This window comes from Ipomoea triloba, chromosome 7 (genome assembly GCF_003576645.1).
Source record: "Ipomoea triloba cultivar NCNSP0323 chromosome 7, ASM357664v1".
NCBI lineage: Eukaryota > Viridiplantae > Streptophyta > Magnoliopsida > Solanales > Convolvulaceae > Ipomoea > Ipomoea triloba.
The window spans coordinates 3,345,315-3,366,609 of NC_044922.1; the positions used below are offsets into that span (position 1 = coordinate 3,345,315).

Here is a 21,295-nt window from a genome sequence, read left to right on the forward strand (position 1 = left end):
ATAAATTTGTAATTTTGTATAGTAGTTACTAAGAACATTCGTAATAGTAGAGTTTTTTGTGGTTTTTGTAAGTTTAATTAGTAAAGATATTATGGATGAAAAAAAAATAAAAAATTAAAGATGATTAAAGAAAAACAATATGCCAGCGTCTGTGACGCGCCCGCTGGACGCATTTGTACATGTCACGCGAAGTCTTTGCGATTGGAATTTCTTTGTTGTGGGTTTCACTTTATGCAAAAAAATCCAAGTCTTGCATATGAGACCATTCCCTTTTCTCTCTTCCTTATCTCTCACCCATGCTGGCATTGTTATCATAAAAAAATCGTGAATAATCACAATTCGAACTTAGTTCAGATTGCTCCTATTTATTTATTTTTGAAAAATCAAAGAATACTATTAGGGTTTAAGAATATAAGTAGGAGGATTTATCTCTTAAATTTCGTACCCAATAGACAGCTTGTAGCCAACATGAGTTATAGAGAAAAAGAAAATAACAACCACACCCTCCAGATTACTTATAAAGTGGACCATAGGTGTGCCAAGGATCAAACTCTTGACTTTTGGTTAAGGATCAATGAGTCACTTCCACTCAACCGCACCCTTCAGGTTACTTTTATTTAACATTATACATTCAAATATGTGAAACTATTATTCAAGTTTCATTTTATATACATTGCAATTTCATTTCAATACAACTTCAGTATCATTTCGATATAGCTACAGTTTCATTGGACAATATACACTCAAATATGTGAAACTGTTATTCAGTTTCATTTTATATACACTGCAGTTTCCTTTCAACACAATTACATTTTCATTTGATAATATAAAAACAAATGTGAGACAATATCATTTGAGATAAACTGTAATTTTATTTACGGAGCTCTATTAAAATGTGACGATACCTGTTTCTTTACTTAAAAAAATGGTACCATTTTTAGACAATGGACCATGGTCCACGATATAACGACCGTAAATTACAGCATAGGCCATAATATTGACAAAAAGCATTGGACCTAAGGCAATTGACGAATTATTCTAAGTCTATACAAACAAGCAAGGAGTGATTCATGGGGCAAATTATTCTATGAATCCGAATCTACTTTGAAATCTAAAATTTACATACTAAATGTTCACAATTTATATATTAAACGCTCACAATTTAAATTGTGAACATTCATGTAAATTGTGACTGGTCCACCTTAAAATGTGGACCCTAGTTCATGGTATAACTATTGTGACCATGGCAATCATTATTGTGATAGGAATACAATGATTAGATTCTCTATGGTGATGGAATACACAATTATTATTGGGTGGACCATGGGCCATACTATCAAATAATGTGCATTCAGTATAAAAATAATATACTTTGAGTATATTAAAAATGTATATTATATTTAGGGGATATACGTTATTTGTGTACTAAATGTACATTATATTATATAATGTATATTCAATATATTAAAATGTACTTTTTGTTATGGTTACACAAAACTACCAATTGTTATGCCGTGGACCCAGGTCCACCTTGCAAGGTGGACCTGGGTTTACATTCACATACACTATACTCTACATTCACACATTACAGGATTATATGATAATCTACATTCACACTTTGTAAACTCCACATTCACACATTATAGGATTATATGTTTGGTAACTATATTACCATTGTTATGCATTCACACATTCAAAACTCTATATTCACAGGTCCTATACTCCATATTCACAACTTGAGAACTCCACATTCACACATTACAGGGCTACATTCGTACAATCATAAATCTACATTCACGATTTCTATACTCTACATTCACACTTTGAAACCTCTACATTCACACATTTTTGAACAACTCTATATTCAGCAATATGTTTAAAAAAAAAAAAAAAAAGAGACAAAAACGACGTAGTTTTGAACCCAGGTCCACCTTGCAAGGTGGACCTGGTCCACAGCATAATTTGCCCAAAACTACGTGGACACAATAATTTGCCGGAGTATAAATCATGGGTTGACAGTGTATAATGATCGATAGAAAACCATCTGGCCTGGATATACATACCGTTTCTTTGAACAAGTGTATTGCCCAGCCCAACATTGTTCTTGGGCCTTAGGCCCATTGTTACCCTAAACCCTACCTATTCCCATTTAAATCCCGCAAACCCTAGTTCCCCCATTCTTTCTTCTTGTGTAGTCGAGTGAGATAACGCATCAGAGGCAGAATGGCTGAAAGAGGAGGCTTCGGACGTGGCTTTGGCGGCAGAGGGAGAGGCGACCGTGGAGGCAGAGGTCGCGGCGGACGCCGTGGCCGCCGTGACACGGAGGAGGAGAAATGGGTGCCGGTGACGAAGCTCGGCCGCCTCGTGAAGGAAGGTAAAATCCGATCTCTGGAGCAAATTTACCTTCATTCACTCCCAATCAAGGAGTACCAGATCGTCGATACGCTCATCGGACCATCGTTGAAGGACGAGGTAATGAAAATCATGCCGGTTCAGAAGCAGACCCGGGCCGGACAGAGGACCCGGTTCAAGGCCTTCGTCGTTGTCGGAGATGGAAACGGCCACGTCGGACTCGGTGTTAAGTGCTCTAAGGAAGTCGCGACTGCGATTCGCGGCTCCATCATATTGGCCAAGCTCTCTGTGATTCCTGTCAGGAGAGGCTACTGGGGTAACAAGATCGGTAAGCCTCACACTGTTCCTTGCAAGGTTACCGGAAAGTGTGGCTCCGTTACCGTCCGGATGGTTCCGGCTCCTCGAGGTGCCGGAATTGTTGCGGCTAGGGTTCCCAAAAAGGTGCTCCAGTTTGCTGGTATTGAAGATGTCTTCACTTCCTCCCGTGGCTCCACAAAGACCCTTGGAAACTTTGTGAAGGTATAAATTTCTTGTTTACATTATGTTTTAATCTGGTTTAATCTGAGCGAAGGTAAATTTAGTATCTTTTTACCATTATGTGTAGTTTATGTGATTACTTTTCAGTATCCATGTTTAGCTTGGAAAATTATAGTTATTGCATAGTCTGATTAAAACATTGTTATTTAGTTTTACTCATAAGAATTATTCAACTGAATCTTGATTTTTTTCTTTGCTGAATGAACATTGTAGTTGAAGTTGTGTTGCAGAGTTGCTTATACACAGATGATCTTAGAATTTGCTATTTGTAGCTTTGTGAGAATAATATCATGTTATGGTACTATCTTTTCTTGGATTATGTGAATTGCCCCAAGGGCTATTGGTTTTGTTATTTTGTATGAAACATCATCAGCCATCTTGTTTACCCTCTTTCCTTGTACTTGAATGTTGTAATTGAAATGCAATTGTTCTCTTTTCAGTGTGTGTATTCAGTTGTTTGTAGTATTTCTAGTTTTTCCATTAGCTGTTTGCTCTTACAAATTCTTGCTTCTCTGCATAGATGACTGTCTTGTATGGAAGATAGTTGTGCGTGTGCACAGCTATATTCATTGCTTCTTAATAATGATTGTATATATAGCATAGGCCAATTCAGAGTTTTGGTTTTAGCTAAACTATTTCATTGCAGGCCACTTTTGACTGTCTCTCAAAGACATATGGATTCCTTACTCCCGACTTCTGGACTGAGACTAGATTTGCGAAATCTCCATTCGAGGAATACACTGATATCTTGGCCAAGCCCACGACCAAGTTTGTCACAATCGAAGAGATTCCTGATAAGGTTGATGCATAAGCCTTCAATTTACTGCTAGAACTTTTTTCAGTGGGGATATGTTTGTTTAAATTTTGTCTAAGACCAGTGATTTTTCTCTTTATGTTATTCTATACAGTCTTGTTCTTTTTTGTCTTGTGGACCTGAGATTATTATGTCTTTTCAGTCACTAGAATTTCTTCTTCATCAGAGATAATGAATGCTTATGCAAATCTTGGCCTTTAGACAGATTGTGATGTTTTCTAGCAGGATGAATCATGTCATTAGTTTCTTGAAGGGGCTTGAGTGGCCTTAGTTGGTGTTGCTGGATTAATAGAAAACATGACTTTTGATCAATATAACAAAAATTAAAGATTGTAGTGAAGTAATTTATGCATGTTAGATTGTGATGCCTAGAGAATGTCACTTTGTCACTAACATATTCAACAATGGTAGTAAGGAGATCAGCCCTAAGTTCATTTGCAATTCATGTAATTCCCAAGTATATGTAGGTTTTACTATTTAGAGCTTGTAACTTAATTAAGTCATAGTTTTCTCTTCACTCAACATGAGGAGAAGTTTGTAGCTGCCATCAACTAGGAGCTAAACATGTCAACCCCCAACTAGGTCTGTTAATGAATTGGTCAAAGGTTGTTAAGATTTAGAGTGTTTGTTTGTTAAGACTTATAGTTAAAATTATACACTTAATTGAGTCTGTTTCTAAGTAATTTTGAACGAATACTAATAATCTTAAATAAATATCAAATGAGTATGTTTGTGAACATTATTTAATGAACACTAAATGAGTATGCTCATGCACATTAATAAATGAACACTTAACGAATTGTTCACAACCTACCGAACATGAAAACGAACACAAATAAACACAAACACATTGTTTACTGTAAACTTTGTTCGATAACACTACTACCCCAACTAGGAGGGAAAGTAAGCCCTACAGCAGCCCCTCCTCCAGCCCCAACACACAACTAGGAGTGAAGGCATTCCTTGTTTGACCAGCAGCCCCCAACTAGGAGGTTACAAGTAGTCTACTGGCCCGATTTGTTCAGTTGAAGGACTTGAAACCAATTTACTCCATTTCTCATTCTAAATAATATGATTTCATGTACTATTATGAGAGTATATGTTAATACCGAGATATGTTGTGACGTGACCATGTCGCCTTTCTCTTTTATCTTTCCTAGTATAAAATGATGTATGATTCAAACAAAATTTTATACGTTTTAGAAGATACTATGTAAAAACAAAAATCACTTTCATGATAGATTAGTGATAACTAGAGTTGTTCAGAACACATCTCCGACACCAATTTGTGGAGCATTGTAGTAACACTTTGTCCCCATCCAAGAGGACGGAGAGCATGACTGGATGCCACCCAATTCATTTAAAGTTGTCTTAATTAGCATCATATCCCTTTGAGTTGAAACTTAATTAACATGTTCACAAGCAATTGGACGTTTACAAAAACCAGTCAATTTCATTATTTTTATGTATTTATTTAATTTTTTTAATCATAAGAAATCTGCTACCCCACCATCCCCCCCTCCCCCCCAAAAAAAAAAAACAAATCAAAACTATTTAACATGACTATTTAACATGACGCACCATTTACTCAGTTACATTAATAGTACGCTTACCAATTATCTTAAATTGTTGGATTCATAATCTGCTAATCTTTTATATACCACTATTAACAAATACTTGCAAAAGGCATAATAACAAATACTTGCAAAAGGCATAATCTCTCGTTCCGAGAACATTCAAGGAGCCACCCATAAGAGAGTGAAATGCCTTGACAATGAATGCCAAGATTCAATCCTACATCATCCTTGGATGCACTTGGGAACCAACTGAGTTACCTGTGAAGACTCTAAACAAACAAATCCTTAACGGAAGAAATTACAAGGGGCAAACATCTTTATGAAGCAATAGGAGTGAAACACAATAGATTCAACCAAAACATAGCAAAGTATAGGCTGTACAAAGCGAGCATCAAAGAAGCAAACATGCACAAGAACTAGTAACATTCCAGTAAGAGACTGTAAAATATGTCACTGAAGGAGTCTTTACTGAGTATACTCAAGAAACAAAGGTAATATAGAAACAGGGGCAAGATAACACTATCATCATCATCGTTATTGAAACAATGTTTGATACGGCTCATCTCTTTATTGATCATGAGAGGATGATCATAACCATGCAGGGTTTGTCAATGGCGTCACAACCGCCTTAACCTGCAAGTAGTTCTTGAGACTGTATTCTCCCTTTTCTCTTCCTTGTCCACTCATCTTATATCCACCGAAAGGAATCGCTGCATCAAAGGTGTCGAAGCAGTTAATCCATACAGTCCCCACTCTCAATGCTCGGGTCAAAGTGTTTGCAGTGTCAATGTTCTGTGTGAAGACTCCTGCAGCTAGACCATACCGGGAGGCATTTGCTCTCCGGACCACATCATCAAGATCACTGCAGTAAATAAAATAAGACAAGAGTTGAGAGTCGAGAGTGAAAATTAAAGGAAATCCATATCATTAGAGACATTTTGGCCTTTGTCAAAGACATACCTGAATTTCAAGATCGACTGTACTGGACCAAAGATCTCATCCTTTGCTATCAACATATTATCCTGAAGGTATGATCATGCTAATACTAATTATATGTAGACATTCATGCTGAAAATTTAAACATGAAAATCTAAATGTGCGGGACAGTGTTACCTTGACATTGGAGAAAACTGTTGGCTTAATGTAGTAGCCCTTGGTACCTAGTCTATCGCCTCCCGCTTCAAGTGTAGCTCCACCTTCAACGCCGAGTCTAATATACTTCAGGATCTTTTCAAATTGTTCCGAATCAATCTGTTATACATACAGAAGGAAGAAAAATAATGACGCCTGCAGTTCTTATTTTGTATTATGGTTAAGGAAGGAGAACAAAATAGGGTATTCTAGTAGGCAATAAATTTACAAATATAATTTTTTTTTTTCTTATAGAAAACACACTAAGCGCAAATGTAATAAAGGGCGTTTTCTTATACCTGAGGACCTTGTTCTGTACCTGCCAGGAATGGATCACCAACTGCACGTTTTAAAGCACGTGCCTTTGCTTTCTCCACAAATTCATCATAGACACTCTCATGGACATATGTCCTAGATCCAGCACAGCAACATTGTCCCTGGTAACCAGAAGACATTTATAGTGAATCCTATTTCCAATAACACTTGCCCTTTATAGAAGGATTAGGAAACACAAATGTACCTGGTTGAAGAACAGAGCAAAGTGGGCTAGCTCAACGGCCTTATCAACATCAGCATCCTCACAAACAATAAAAGGAGATTTTCCGCCAAGTTCCAAAGTCACAGGTTTAAGATTGCTTCTGGTAGCTAATTCAAGCACAACCTTCCCTGTTGCTGTTGATCCTGTGAAAGCAAGCTGCAGTAACAAACACAAATAAATACATATTAGAGTAAGATAGTTATATCTAATCATATATATCAGCTTTGAAGATTACATCTTTGGTTCTCAGTTAAGTCCATGTTTGTGATTGGAATTAATACTTAGATGAGTTCATAGAAAAAAAAAAAGTTCTGTAGTAGATTCAAGAAATATAAGTACTTAGAATTCAGCATTTCCAAGATCGAAAGATTGAAAATAATTTATAATTTCACTTTCAGTCGCAACAAAATAAAACACAAAGATGACTGAAGGAAAGCATTAAAAACTGTAGACTACCTTATCCACATCCATATGACTGCTAAGAGCGGCACCAGCTGTGGGACCAAAACCAGAAACAACATTTAGAACACCTGGAGGCAGCCCAGCCTGTTGCAGAGAGCATAACAGGATGTTAAGTAACCTAAATTGTATAAATAATTAATCACTGAAAAATGGAAGGTGAATATTGTCCGATTTCATAGAGTAACCTCCTCAGGTAGTAGAGCTATGCTAATGACCGATATAAAAACTAAATAATAAAAGAGTAGAAACAAAATCACGGGGTTGGTTTGGGGATAAATAGTTCAGGATAAGGAGCAGAGGAAGTCTGTCAAAACATGCTGCCATATTGCCATGATAGCGGTTGAATAAGAACACATATGTATTTGATAAAAGTGAATAATATCTGCTTTTATGGGGACCAATAGGATATAGGCTAAAGCCACTGCAAATAAAACAAATCAGAGGCAAGAATATGTTTTGCAGAAAATGACTACACCAAGCAACTAAATTATTCAAGGATAAACAGATCACTCAGAAAAAAGGTATAGGTACTACCTCATGGAATAGCTTTGCAACATAAAGCGCAGACAATGGAGTCTGTTCAGCTGTTTTCATAACAACGGTGTTGCCACATGCTAATGCTGGCCCAACCTTCCAAGCAAACATGAGAAGAGGAAAGTTCCAAGGGATAATTTGCCCAGCAACACCAATTGGCTCGTGCAAAGTTTGAACATGATATGGTCCATCAGCAGGGACAGTCATGCCATGGATTTTATCAGCCCATCCTGCAGAAGATGGAAGGAATCATCAAATCTCAAAACAATAGCAGAAAACGAAACGAATGCAGATAGTTTGTTCCTTCCTTTTGGCCTTGGACCTACCAGCATAATAGCGGATTAGGCGCACAAGCATTGGCACTTCGATTTTAGCAGACTGAATATATGGCTTGCCATTGTCCCAAGTCTCGAGTGCTGCAATTTCATCATTATGCTTTTCAATCAGATCAGCAGTACGCAGCAATATCTTCGATCTTTCCTGCAAGTGCATACACAAGTATCTTACACCGAGTTTTTTCCAAGATAAAACATAGCAGAGTCGCAGTGATAAGCAACACAACAAAGAAGATGGCAAAGGTTTACATAAGCTGTCATTCTCGGCCACGGTCCTTCATCAAATGCCTTACGAGCAGCACACACTGCTCGGTCAATGTCTTCTGCATCACCTTCAGCAACATTTGCAATCACCTCGCCTGTCCTGGGATCAATAGTCTGAAAAGTTTTGCCTGTTTCCACAACTCTTCACAATTAGTTCTTAACATGCAATGGCATCTAATACACATATTGACAAGATCGGCAATTACATAAAAAACATCTTTGAAAAGGAAGAACAGTTCTCAATACAGATTATTCAAGTTTACCAGAAGCTGAATCAACAAAATGTCCATTGATAAGAAGTTGAGTGTGTTCTACACTGACAGGCGGCTTAATCGCCTCCTCAACCGCCGCAGCTGTGCTGAATCGATGAATTCCTCCGGCCAAAATGGAATTCCCACCTGAATCGATCAATTAAAACGCCATGACTATTCTGACATAGATACTTATTCCAAAAAAAAAAAAAACCTGTCCTCAATTCCTCAAAATAGCATAATTTGAAATCAGGATTTAATCCAGATTCTGAATCACAAAAACAACAATTAAAACTAACTTCCCTCCTCGCCGAGAAAATCGGATTCAGTTATGGAGCTCCACAAAATCATCATTTCACACAAAAGCTATCAAAACGATTATCGGCACAGCTCATTCGATCTAACAACTACAAACACACATATGCAGCGATGCACACACAGAGATAAACACGTCAAAGGAGAATCCATACCGCCGGCGAGCAACCGAAGAGGAGAGGACGAGTGAGAAGAAGAAAGCAAGGAACGAGTAAGAAGCGAAGTGATTCTACGAGCCGCCATCGCCGTTTGAGAGCTACAGTGTGTGATCCACCAAACTCCCACTCTGTATTTCTCTCTGTATGCGTGCGTATATATATAGAGATAAAATCAAGAAAAGACTATTCTCTTTGTATCAATATAAAGATTCTCTTTTATATAGAGATTTTCTCAAAGTTATTATATTATTATATATATATAATATATAATGCTGGAGAAATTGCAGTAAATTGATTATTATATGATAATATCGTATAAATAATTATACCCATATGACGCAAAGAGAGAGAGAGAAATAGTGGAGAGATTGCATGAGAAAACTGAACGCCTCAGAGGAGGGAAGAGGAGTGGGGAGGATCTGGTGTGACCGAAACGTGTTTGGAAGTGGAAGATCACAACCGTTGGTTTGGAAGTTGCTGGGAATCCACGGACGAGATGAAGACCGAAAATCTGACAAATCTTTTGGTGCCTCGTAGTCTGTCGTCTTGACTTTTTCTTTTTGATAAGTGAGGTTTCAGCTTTCGTGGGATTATATTTTTTTTAATGAAAAATGCTGCTTTCCCTCCATTTTACTCCTTAATGAATAATGATATGATGATCATTGAGTGTCATTAATTCACGTTCATCATTTACTTTTAATTAAATATTAAAGTAAATACCTAATCAATTAGGTAATGCCATGTCAGAAGGGAAAATAAGGAGGAAAACTTTAGAAAGGGTGTGTAGTATCACTATTTTAACTTAGGAAAAGTTATTTGAAGGTGTAATTTGAGTAAAGTTTGATTTGTAATTTTAATCAGTAAAGAATTATAAGGAATTCAATCAACCTAAATTGTCCATAGTGGACCACATGAGCAACTCAAACCAAGAAAGTCTTACTAACTTGGTTGAGTTGTTTCCTCTAGAATATAGTCATGTCTATTGGTCTTTTCAGTTTGAACAAGTCAACTATGAGAAACCTAAGTTGGTTTATCTTTTTGTGGCTCTTTGCTGCATTGGGCTCTGGAATCTCTTCTCAACTTCTCAAGGTAATAACATGTGATCCTTTACAAGGGTTGTTCTCCGTGATGCTAGGCAATGCACCATATGACATCTTTGTATTAGCCATGATTACTTGTGCTAATTGATTCTCCACATTTTATAACAAATCGTGTTTCTTGCCTTGATGTGGAGATCTTTTACCTAAGCTCTTGTCTCTTAAGGATCATGTCTTGTTTAAGCTCATTCGTCAACCTCAAAATCTTCTCTTCAAAATTTTCCTTTTTGGGAAGATAGGCTCCACCTTGCAAAGCTTGGGATGACCTAGGAAGCTTGGTTACCATGTACCTCTTCGTTGTTTGTCGTAGTTATATTAATCATTCTCCCAATCTCCCTATAAGCACCATAATTATTCCATCTTGAATTGCCCCTTGCCTTGCTTGGTTTCATCCTTGGCCTTGCTTCCAAGCTTAGTTGGCTCCTAAGAATTGTAACCTTGACTTTGAGGGCGTTGTTGGTAACCTAAATTGATTTATTTTATTGTGATTCTTTGTCGCTAGGGTTACTAAGTAGGAATTTACTCAATGCATTTTTTCGGATAAGGATTGTGTATTCTCTGATCGCTAAAGGAAATAATTATATTTTAGACCCTATGAACTTGGTCCTAAGTCATGTACAAAAATATAACAAGTCAATCTAATTTCGAGACTCAATATCAAATTATACACTTCTATACACAAAATTTCAAATCATTAATGTTTATGACAAGATTCATACGGTACCTACGACTCCTACGAGTGGATGAAGTATTGACTTTTTATTTTTGGCAAAAGGGTCAAATAGGCCCATGTACTATCATTGATTGTTCGTCTAGCACCATGAACTAAAATATGGTCCATCTAAGTCATTATACTCCTAATTATTTTTCAACTAGCATTTTTAGCCTGTTTCTAACAAGTAACCCATCTAATTTGATGACATGGAAAAATAAAATTAGAAAAAATGATGACATGTTATTTATATGGATGCTTTGGATGATTTCTACCATATTTCATTAATGAAAAAAAAATAACTTCTTGCAATGAAATATGGTAGAAATCAAATTTGTTAAATAAAGTTTTAACTACATGAGTGTATGTATAGTGGGGTATTCACTATCGTTCGGCAATGAGATTTCATGAAAATCGATATATGAAAATTAAATTATTTTTATAATAACTTAAGATATATTTTATTTGGTAAATTTTATTTTATTTTAAAAATAAATTAATATTTTTGGATTTTTAGATAATTGAATAACTTAAAATATTGTATTTTTGGATGATTTCTTGGAAAGAAATAGGACAGAAATCAAAGTTGTTATATAAAGTTTCAACTACAGTGTACTGTATATGTATAGCGGGGTATTCAGTGTCGTTCGACAATGAGATTCCATGAAAATTGTTATATAAAAATTAAATTATTTTTTAAAAAATAATAAAATTTACCCAATATAATATCTTAAGTTATTATATTTAATTTTAATATATCGATTTTCATGGAATTTCATTGTCAAACAATTTTGAATATCCCACTATGCATACACAGTCACTATAATTAAAACATTATATAACAACTTTGATTTCTACCCTATTTCATTGCAAGAAATCATTTTCTTCATTAATGAAATAGGGTAAAATCATCCAAAACATTCATATAAATAACATGTCATCATTTTTTATTATTTTATTTTTCCATGTCAACAAATTAGATGGTTACTTGTTAGAAATGGTCTAAAAATGATAGATGAAAAATAATTAGGAGTATAATGACTTAGATGGACCATATTTTAGTTCATGGTGTTGGATGAACAATCAGTGTTAGTACATGGGTCTATTTGACCATTTTGCCTTTTTTTCTTCTTATTTTATTTAGTATTTCTTAATTATTTTTAAATTTAATTGCTGAAAAAAAAAGGTGGCCTCCAAGAAATCACTCCGCTATACATACACAGTACACTGTAGTTGAAACTTTATATAGCTACTTTGATTTCTGCCCTATTTCTTTCCAATAAATCATCAAAAAATACAATATAAGTTATTCAATTATCCAAAAATTCAAAAATATTAATTTATTTTTAAAATAAAATAAAATTTACCCAATACAATATATTTAAGTTATTATAAAAAAAATATTTAATTTTCATATATCAATTTTCATGAAATCTCATTGCTGAACGATAGTGAATACCCGCTATATATACACTCATGTAGTTAAAACTTTATATAACAATTTTGATTTCTACCATATTTCATTGCAAGAAATTATTTTTTTCATTAATGAAATATGATAGAAATCATCCAAAACATCAATATAAATAACATGTCATCATTTTTCTAATTTTATTTTTCCATGTCATCAAATTAGATGGGTTACTTGTTAGAAATAGGCTAAAAATGCTTGATGAAAAATAATTAAGAGTATAATGACTTAGATGGACCATATTTTAGTTCATGGTGCTAGATGAACAATCAATGATAGTACATGGGCCTATTTGACCCTTTTGCCTTTATTTTTTAAAATTTAGGAGAACGTCATTATTAAAGATAACGGTAAAGTATGAATACGTTACCTTATACGGAGCATTAACTATTAAGTCAGTTCCAAATGTAAAAATTTTATCCATTAAATAAATGAATCGGATTTGCTCAATCCGTTCACGGTTCATATCCCCATCATAGACTTTATAGTTTTTTGTTTTTTTTTTTTCCATATCCCCATCATATTAACTTTATAGTTAATATTAATGGGTATATATTCACATAAATACTTACTAAATTTAGCATGTAATACAGAATTACAAAAAAAAATTATTATTTAAGAAATATATTATTTGTGTTAAAATGATTCCCGTGGTTACTACCTTATTATCGGTGGTTAAGCGTGAGTTTGCATATTATCAATATATTGTTGGTTGAGTCCATCGCACATGACCTTTTTAGTGTAGTTTATCTTTTCTATATAATTTGTAAGCTATTACATTTCATTTCTAGTATTTTTTTTTTCAAAGCTTCCATGAGAACATGAATTATGTTGGGTTTGAAACACGAAAGCCCGATTTCTCCCTTTATGTTTTTGAAGTTTATAAATAGTTGTATATATTTCCTTTAGCTTTAGAGAACAGTAATAGTAATTTTTTGGGGAGCTTTTTGTAAGGTGAATGAAAGAGAATATATGAGAGAGAATATGTAACTATGTTACAATAGTAACTTTTTTTTTGACTATAATTGGTCACACAAAAAAGAATAATAAATTAAGTAGGTATGCGTTTCACCAGCAACCACACTGCGTAAATAGTAACTTATACAAAGTACAATTATTGACATTATACAAAAACTAGTCCCTAATATTAATTGCATATATATACATATATATATATATATATATATACACACACGCGTTTGTGTGTGTTTATATCGTATTAGATTTTGTTTTTATATTTAATTAGAATCATGTTAGGCTCATCCTCATTTTTAATTTTTTTTAAACGCTTGATGTGAGAATTTTTTTTTACCAATAATTTGATTATTCAAATTTTTAGTTTAGTAGGCACTTTTAACTTTGTAATATCAATGATGAATGTTAGAGGGTGAAAAATAATAAAGGCCAGAAAATCATCATTTTTCATTTATTAGTTTATTACTTCCCATTAGATAGGGTTATTCCATTCATAAGTATCAATAAAAAAAAAAAAAAAAAAAAGAGATTTTCTTTTATAAAATTGTCAACTCTACAAGTAAACAATAAACAATAATTTTAGTATACCATATTTCAATCATTAAATGGTTCTCCAAAAGATGACAGCGAAGATGGTGTGCTTTTAAAAGCAAGTGGAAACAAATGAGGAACCGATCGGAAGATGTCCATTGTTTATTGATTTGACCTGTCAATCATCTAAACGGGCACGTGTAGCTGCACAAATTCTTTTTGTATTTGCTTTTTATTTTTAAAATTTTATTTACTAAAATAATATTTATTATATGATTTACTGGTTACTACATAAAAAATAAGATTTATTCCATAAATATCTTTAAATAATGACAATAAAGTCAAGACCTTGTAGTCTAGTGGCACCCAGTTGCACTCTCATATGGAAGAGGTGGTTCGAGCCTCAGTAGAGGCGATATTGACTCTTTGTGCTTTAGTAGGTTGAGAAAGTAGTTATGAACAGATATTACATTGTAATAGAGTCAACACTACTCAAAAAAAAGTAATGGCTATAATCTAGCGTTGAGAACTAGAGTTCGAACCTATGACATCCAATTTAGGAGATTTACAGATGTGTCGTTGAGTTACAACTTATAAGCTACTTGGCAATATAATGTTCACGTCTACAATTGAGTGATTAGATCATTATTTCATATAAATATATATAAGAATGAACAACATCATTTTCTCTATAAAATGTCAAGAGGGTAAAAGTACAATTTACTAATAATTAGTTACATACGCTCTTTTTATACATTAAATTGTCACATCCCATTAAAGGTGTAAAAAGAAAAATTAAAAATCACACCTACAGCATAAAACACCAACACATGTATGGTACATGATTCATTAGAATAGTATTGAGCATTACCAAACCCCAACCAACCAAAAGTGAGGTAGATAAACCATAAATTAAAGGTAATCATAAGTCCATTTCAAACCATGGTTAGTTAGATTGGCGTTTGAATGGTATCAACGATCAGAGCTTCACGTGTTTTGAAGTTTTTTTTTTTGGACCGATAAAAATTCACAATTATTGATGTATACATGAATAAATCCCGCTCTTAAGTAATAACTCAAAAATTACAGATAAAAAAAGTAAATCGTAGACTCTATTCGATTAGAATTATACTCCATCCACTCAATTTGTCAATCATTTCTTCTGAAGAATTGAAAAGGCTTTTGAAATTACAATATCATTTTTTAATATTCAGTTTTTATTTTTTTTAAAGATGAAGTGTACAGTTTTAGAACAACCTAAATAATTGGTCAGAAGTCTATAGTGTAACGTTTGGTTGCGGCGTAAGACGGCAGTTCACATTAATTGTTTAATAAGGATAAACAACACTGTTCCGATAAGAGTATTTGAATTTTATCATGGAAGACTATAAAGTAGTGATGAAGAATTTTTTTCAAACTCTTTTTTATTTTTCAGATAGGGAATTATTTTGAAAAGCTTTCCAAATTTAGGTAGAAATGTAGTTGGAAAATAGTTTTCATTTGGTAGACGGAAAATAAAGCCAACTTGAACACAACTTCTATTTTAATTTCTTTTATTTTCCTTCTCAATTTTTTTTTCCAAGTATGTAATGGGCAATATATATTATATACTTCCAAAACGTTGCATGCAGCGGTGGTCCATTTTCCATTCTTGGAGTGCTGCCCAAAATATCGTCGCTATCTGTTACATATTTGGTTTACTGCGACGTGATCGCGACGAAACCTTTAATCTGTTCCATTCTTCTTTTGTTTTTTTTTTTTTGTTCTCTTTTTAATGTGAGATTTTATAAATTTAAATAAAAAAAATCATTTCAATCATTACTTCTACAATTACATAGGCCATCCCCAATAGAAATTTTTGAGTGATTTTTTTGAGAAAGCAACGATGATGGGGAGGAGTGAGGGTGATGAGGAGAGAAAAGAAATGTGGTTCTTGTAAAAGGTGTGATTTTCGGTATGAAAATGTGGGACCCGCGTGGAGAAAAAAGTTGCGCCTTGTTCGCACGTTTAGCACAACTTGCGGGCCCAGTTGGCGTGTGTAGTTTGTGCACCCCTGGACCTGTAAAATCTTCTGTATCATTTTGGTCTGATTTGCTCTTTTTTTCCCTTTTTTCTTTTTCCTTCCCATCTTCGTTCTCTATTGTAGTCACACTTGCAAAAACTCATCAAAAAATCACAACTATGGAAGATGCTCTTAATAAGTGGGTGAATAGTTACCTAGGCAAATTATCAATCCTTATATAATGGATCATAGTCTATACAGCTATGTGGATCATGATAATAGTCATAATACACCACAAATATGTATATTGTCAAATGAATATGTAGTATCATTAAAATGACGTTTTAGTGTTGATGTAATAAACGTATTGTGTTTATAAAATGAAACTAAATATTAGAGCTCAAACCACTATATGTATATATTATCAAATGAACCTGTTGTGGTAATTATAATTAAAATGATATTTTAGTGTTGTTATAATGAAACTATTGTCCATACTTATATATCTTTCACATTCTTGATTATAAGGCCTTCTCCATTTGTGACTTTTGCACAAATTTTAAGAAAAAAGCAAGCCACATGGATGAGAGAGGATTAAGAGAGAGGGGATGCAGGGTTGCTCAGTTAATATGGGGATTTTTCAGATATAATGGGACCCACCATTGAAAATAACAGACATATTCTAGGTGCGTTGCTGTCACTTGCGTACAATCTGCAAGCCCAACAGATTCGTGAATATCAGGCGCCCTGGGCGCGTAAAGCACTGTGCTTTTCATTTTTTATTTTTTGTTTTAGATTTTATTTCGTTTTATTTTTTTCTTTTTTATTTTTTCATCTCTTCTCATTTTTTTCTTTCCTAATCACACTTAGAAAAACTCCTCAAAATCTCCAGGAAGGCCTAATATTGCAAAGCTCAATTCACGAGAATTTTACAAACTACAAAATTTAAAGTTACCCCATTTTGTGAATTTACAGAAAAGTAACTTATCTCAAAATTTGTAGCTTAGTTTGATTCCTTTGATGTAACAAGAGAAATAATTTTTTTTTTATATAATATTGTGTTTTATATGCTCAAAAGCTGTGATTAAAAAGAAAATATGTGACTTTTTTCTTTTTCCTAAAATGAAAAAGAAGATGGTATTTTTGTCAGGGAAGTGATTAAAAAAAGAAGAAAAGATGATTTCCTCTATAATCATCATCTTTGTTTTCTTTTGACAATGCCCTAGAATAGAAGGCACTAAAATAAATTTTTAAGTTGATATATATATATATATATATATATATATATATATATATATATATATATATATATATATATATATATATATATATATATATATATATATATATATATATATATATATATATATATATATATATATATATATATATATATATATATATATATATATATATATATATATATATATATATATATATATATATATATATATATATATATATATATATATATATATATATATATATATATATATATATATATATATATATATATATATATATATATATATATATATATATATATATATATATATATATATAAAGCAAGTTGTTGTCTTTCAAACAAACAAACAAACAAAAAAAAAAACAAAAAAAAAAAAACAAGTTGTTGCTACCCTATTAAATTTCACATCATCACAATTCATCACATGCTAAACAATGCTTATTCAACAAATACAAGTAATAATAGTATTAAAGTACACAATACAAAAAATTTCAACATAAGATCAAACCCTGATTTCATAATTGAGATAGGAACCGAAAAAATATATTTTGGTTCATGACTCATATTGGAATGTTGATCGTTGATAAATGTTCATTTTTAGTATAATAGATGTTCATTTTTAATGTACTAAAAATTTATTTTTAGATAACATACAAAAGATAAATCTACACTATATTAGAAATTAACATTCGGTATATCAAAAATAAATCTTCAAAACTTCAATATACTAAAAATGAACATATATATCAGTGATCATAAAACATAGATCATGTACATAATATAATGATTACACCAAACCCATCGTCAACTTCAACGAACTTTTTTTTTTTTTTTTTTATAAAATAGCTAACATCTAATTTTCATTACTTAAATTATCCGAAAGTACATTACAAAGAAAAGGAGGATGGTTGGAAAACCCTTCGTCACAACGTAGCTTAGAAACGAACTCCCGAGCTAGATTATGAGCTGCTCAATTAGTAGATCGCTTGATAAAAGAGATAGACACATGGAAAAACCAACTAAGTCATACAAAACCAAATCATAAAAAGAAACTCCTAATAAGTTAGAATTTAAGTTTTGCACTACAGATAAGGAGTAACTTCAACCAACTTATTATATCTCATTAATTTATACTGAATTGACTTTGATTCAAATTTGGGACCGTATGAGGGGAACACCGAAATTAATTAAGTTGTAATGTAAGAATCCTAAAATTAGGAGTTATATTATATATACTTTTTATTTTTTACTTTATTTTTGAGTTATTTGCTAATAATGTGGTAATGATAGATTGACTCAAAACAAAGTCTCTAAATGTCAAAGACCTTGTGGTCTAATGGCACCTGATGTCCTGATTTACACTCTCACATGGATGAGGTAACTGATGGAGGTAACTGTTGACTATGAGCAGATACTACATTATAACAGAGTACTAATTCTGGGTTCGAACCTCGGTGGAGGTAACTGTTGACTATGAACAGATACTACATTATAACAGAGTACTAATTCTTATCTGTTAAACAGGTCGGGAAAAATGAAAAGTATAATAATACTCATAAATAAAATATTTATTATCTGACACATAATATATATACTAATTTAACTGCATATACATAATTTTTTTACCAGAGTCCATAATACATAATAACAATTGGTTATGGTGGACCATAGTCTTTGATGTAACAATCGGTCATTAGGTGTACTGAGTCCAAATAATACTACATGCATGTATCTCACACTATTTTGATTAGTTACTATCTTAAAGTGTACACAAGATAAATCTCATTTTAATGTAATAATTGGCAAATCATAATATAATATTTTAACTAAAATGGGTCCCAAAAATTTCTCTCACTTTATAAAATGGGTCCCACTTCCACATCATCAAATTTATAAATTTTCTACTATTTATTCTACATCCCTGCAAATTTGACAATTTTTAAAAATGGGGTCCACTTTCATTTTATATTATATATAATAATAAAATAATAAAAAAGAAAAAATAATAATTTATGGCAGCTTTTGCTGCTGCCAAAATAGTACAAAGATGGCAGCCTTTGTCAGTCTTGCAAGCTTTCTTAATTAGGCCCTCCTCAATAGTATGGAATTTTAAGGGGATTTTGCAGGTATGATTATGAGAGATAAAATGAGAGTGGAGGAAAAAAAGAAAAGGAAAAAAAAACAAAACAAAAACCAAAAAATATATATATTCACGCGCCCGCCTGGGCGCGGAACCTTTAAATGGTGGGACCACCATAACCCTGCAAAATCTCCAAATTGCAGGAGAAAAGTTTCAGGCAAAAGGACACCTTCCCATTTGTTCAAAATATAAGTTGTGAGTTTGTTTCCTTAATTTTTGTGCTAAAATTGACTAATGAGAAGGGCCTTAAAAAGCTTGCAAGACACATGGACAAAAAAAAATAAATAAACAAAAAAATAAACAAAATTCCACATCAATGCCACCTCACCTAGCAAGTCTTCCACTTGCTAGGATGAGGACATCCTTAGAGCATCCCCACTAATGGTTATTGGTGGGGATAATGTCAGTCCAAAGCCTACATGGCAGGGGAGAGAAATCAAAAATGAGAAGAGAGAGAATGGGTGGGTTGCTTCTGCAAAATGGGGTGCATGGAACAGTAAATTTGCAGACATGGGACAATGGAACAACTCTGCTGTGCGCGTCAGGCGCGCCTGACAGAACACAGATTTTAATATTTTTTTTTATTTCAGTTTTGTTTTGTTTTTTTTATTCATCCCTCCCCATTTTCTCTTTCCTAAACACACTTACAAAAACTCCTCAATTACCGCGAAATATTTCAATTGATAATGATGCTCTTAGTTTCATAATTTTAATGCTCGTGGCTTTATAGACACTGTACTAGACAAGTAGACAGGAAGTACATGATACTTATTTATGGTGGTCCCTGTAAAACAATTATTAGTCTGTCCTTTTTTTTTTCTTTCTTTTGAGCTATTATTATTAGTCTGTCCTATATTCTCTAATATGCATAGTTGTCTCCTTTCTCTCTCTATTACATTCTGACAAGATCGAATCTCCTCTCCCCTTGCTCTATATGTGATATTCATTCCACCGTTTGACAAAGTCGCGATCATATTCATGTTGAGGACATGTCAATGGCGGCAAAGCATAACAAAACTCTTCTTCATGAATATTACTCAAAAAAAAATTGTATTATCTCATCTACATACACCTCATAGTATAAAAAGTATTATTATTGTAATTAGTGGTTCTATGTCATATATTGAATATATTATTATATACTTATAAATTTGTAGAATAAATATGAAAAATAAAGAATAGAAAAGAAGTTTAAATTTATACAGTTTATAAATATTGAATAAAAAACAGAAAAAGAAGTTCAATTTATTAAAGTTTAAAAATATTGAATAAAAAACAGAAAAAGAAGTTCAATTTATTAAAGTTTAAAAATATTGAATACACTTTTAATGCTTCAAGTGCGTCACCATGTTCTAGTATCCTACATTGACATTTTTAATAATGAGTTTTAAATGTAGCTACATAAGATAATGGTCTAATTACCATTTACATATTATTATCAACATAAAAGTATATCAGTCATTTAGGTGTTCTGCTCGTTGTACTTTTGGTTTAACCATTATTGTTGAATGAGTTCTTGTGGATAGATAGATTTCTAGTTTGTTTAAGGAATAATTAGATAATGTAGTAAAAATCTATACATTTTAAATCATCTTAATAAATAAATACAATTTACCTTTAAGGTTAACAACTGCGATGTAGCCCAGAGATATTAAGATGCATGTAGTTTTCCATTTCAATTTCTTGGATTATTTGAATACTCTCTTTGTTAACAAATTCTCCCTAAGTAGTTAACCTAAGACATTTCTTATAGAGATCAATGAGTAAGTTAAGATTAATAATAAATAGTTAACAGAATACATGGTGTTTTGAGGGAGAAAAATAATATAATATAGAGTATAGTAGGAAAAAAA

At 32.7% G+C, this 21,295-nt stretch overlaps 2 protein-coding genes across 2 annotated transcripts; one reads left to right on the plus strand and one right to left on the minus strand.

The window, feature by feature from the left end:
* Positions 1-2,177: 2,177 nt before the first annotated feature.
* On the plus strand, positions 2,178-3,907 carry LOC116025700 (40S ribosomal protein S2-3-like). Its single transcript, XM_031267034.1, has 2 exons — positions 2,178-2,871; positions 3,536-3,907. The coding sequence occupies exons 1-2, from the start codon at positions 2,224-2,226 to the stop codon at positions 3,698-3,700; spliced, it is 813 nt and encodes a 270-aa protein (XP_031122894.1). The 5' UTR covers positions 2,178-2,223; the 3' UTR covers positions 3,701-3,907.
* Positions 3,908-5,596: 1,689 nt separating this feature from the next.
* On the minus strand, positions 5,597-9,437 carry LOC116025391 (aldehyde dehydrogenase family 2 member B7, mitochondrial). The gene is made up of 11 exons (XM_031266612.1): positions 9,266-9,437; positions 8,808-8,942; positions 8,530-8,672; positions 8,272-8,425; positions 7,946-8,175; positions 7,406-7,495; positions 6,932-7,105; positions 6,711-6,848; positions 6,394-6,531; positions 6,241-6,302; positions 5,597-6,142 (listed from the first exon to the last, which is right to left on the minus strand). Exons 1-11 carry the CDS (start codon positions 9,351-9,353, stop codon positions 5,869-5,871), a joined length of 1,626 nt encoding a protein of 541 aa, XP_031122472.1. The 5' UTR covers positions 9,354-9,437; the 3' UTR covers positions 5,597-5,868.
* Between the last annotated feature and the right edge of the window lie 11,858 nt (positions 9,438-21,295).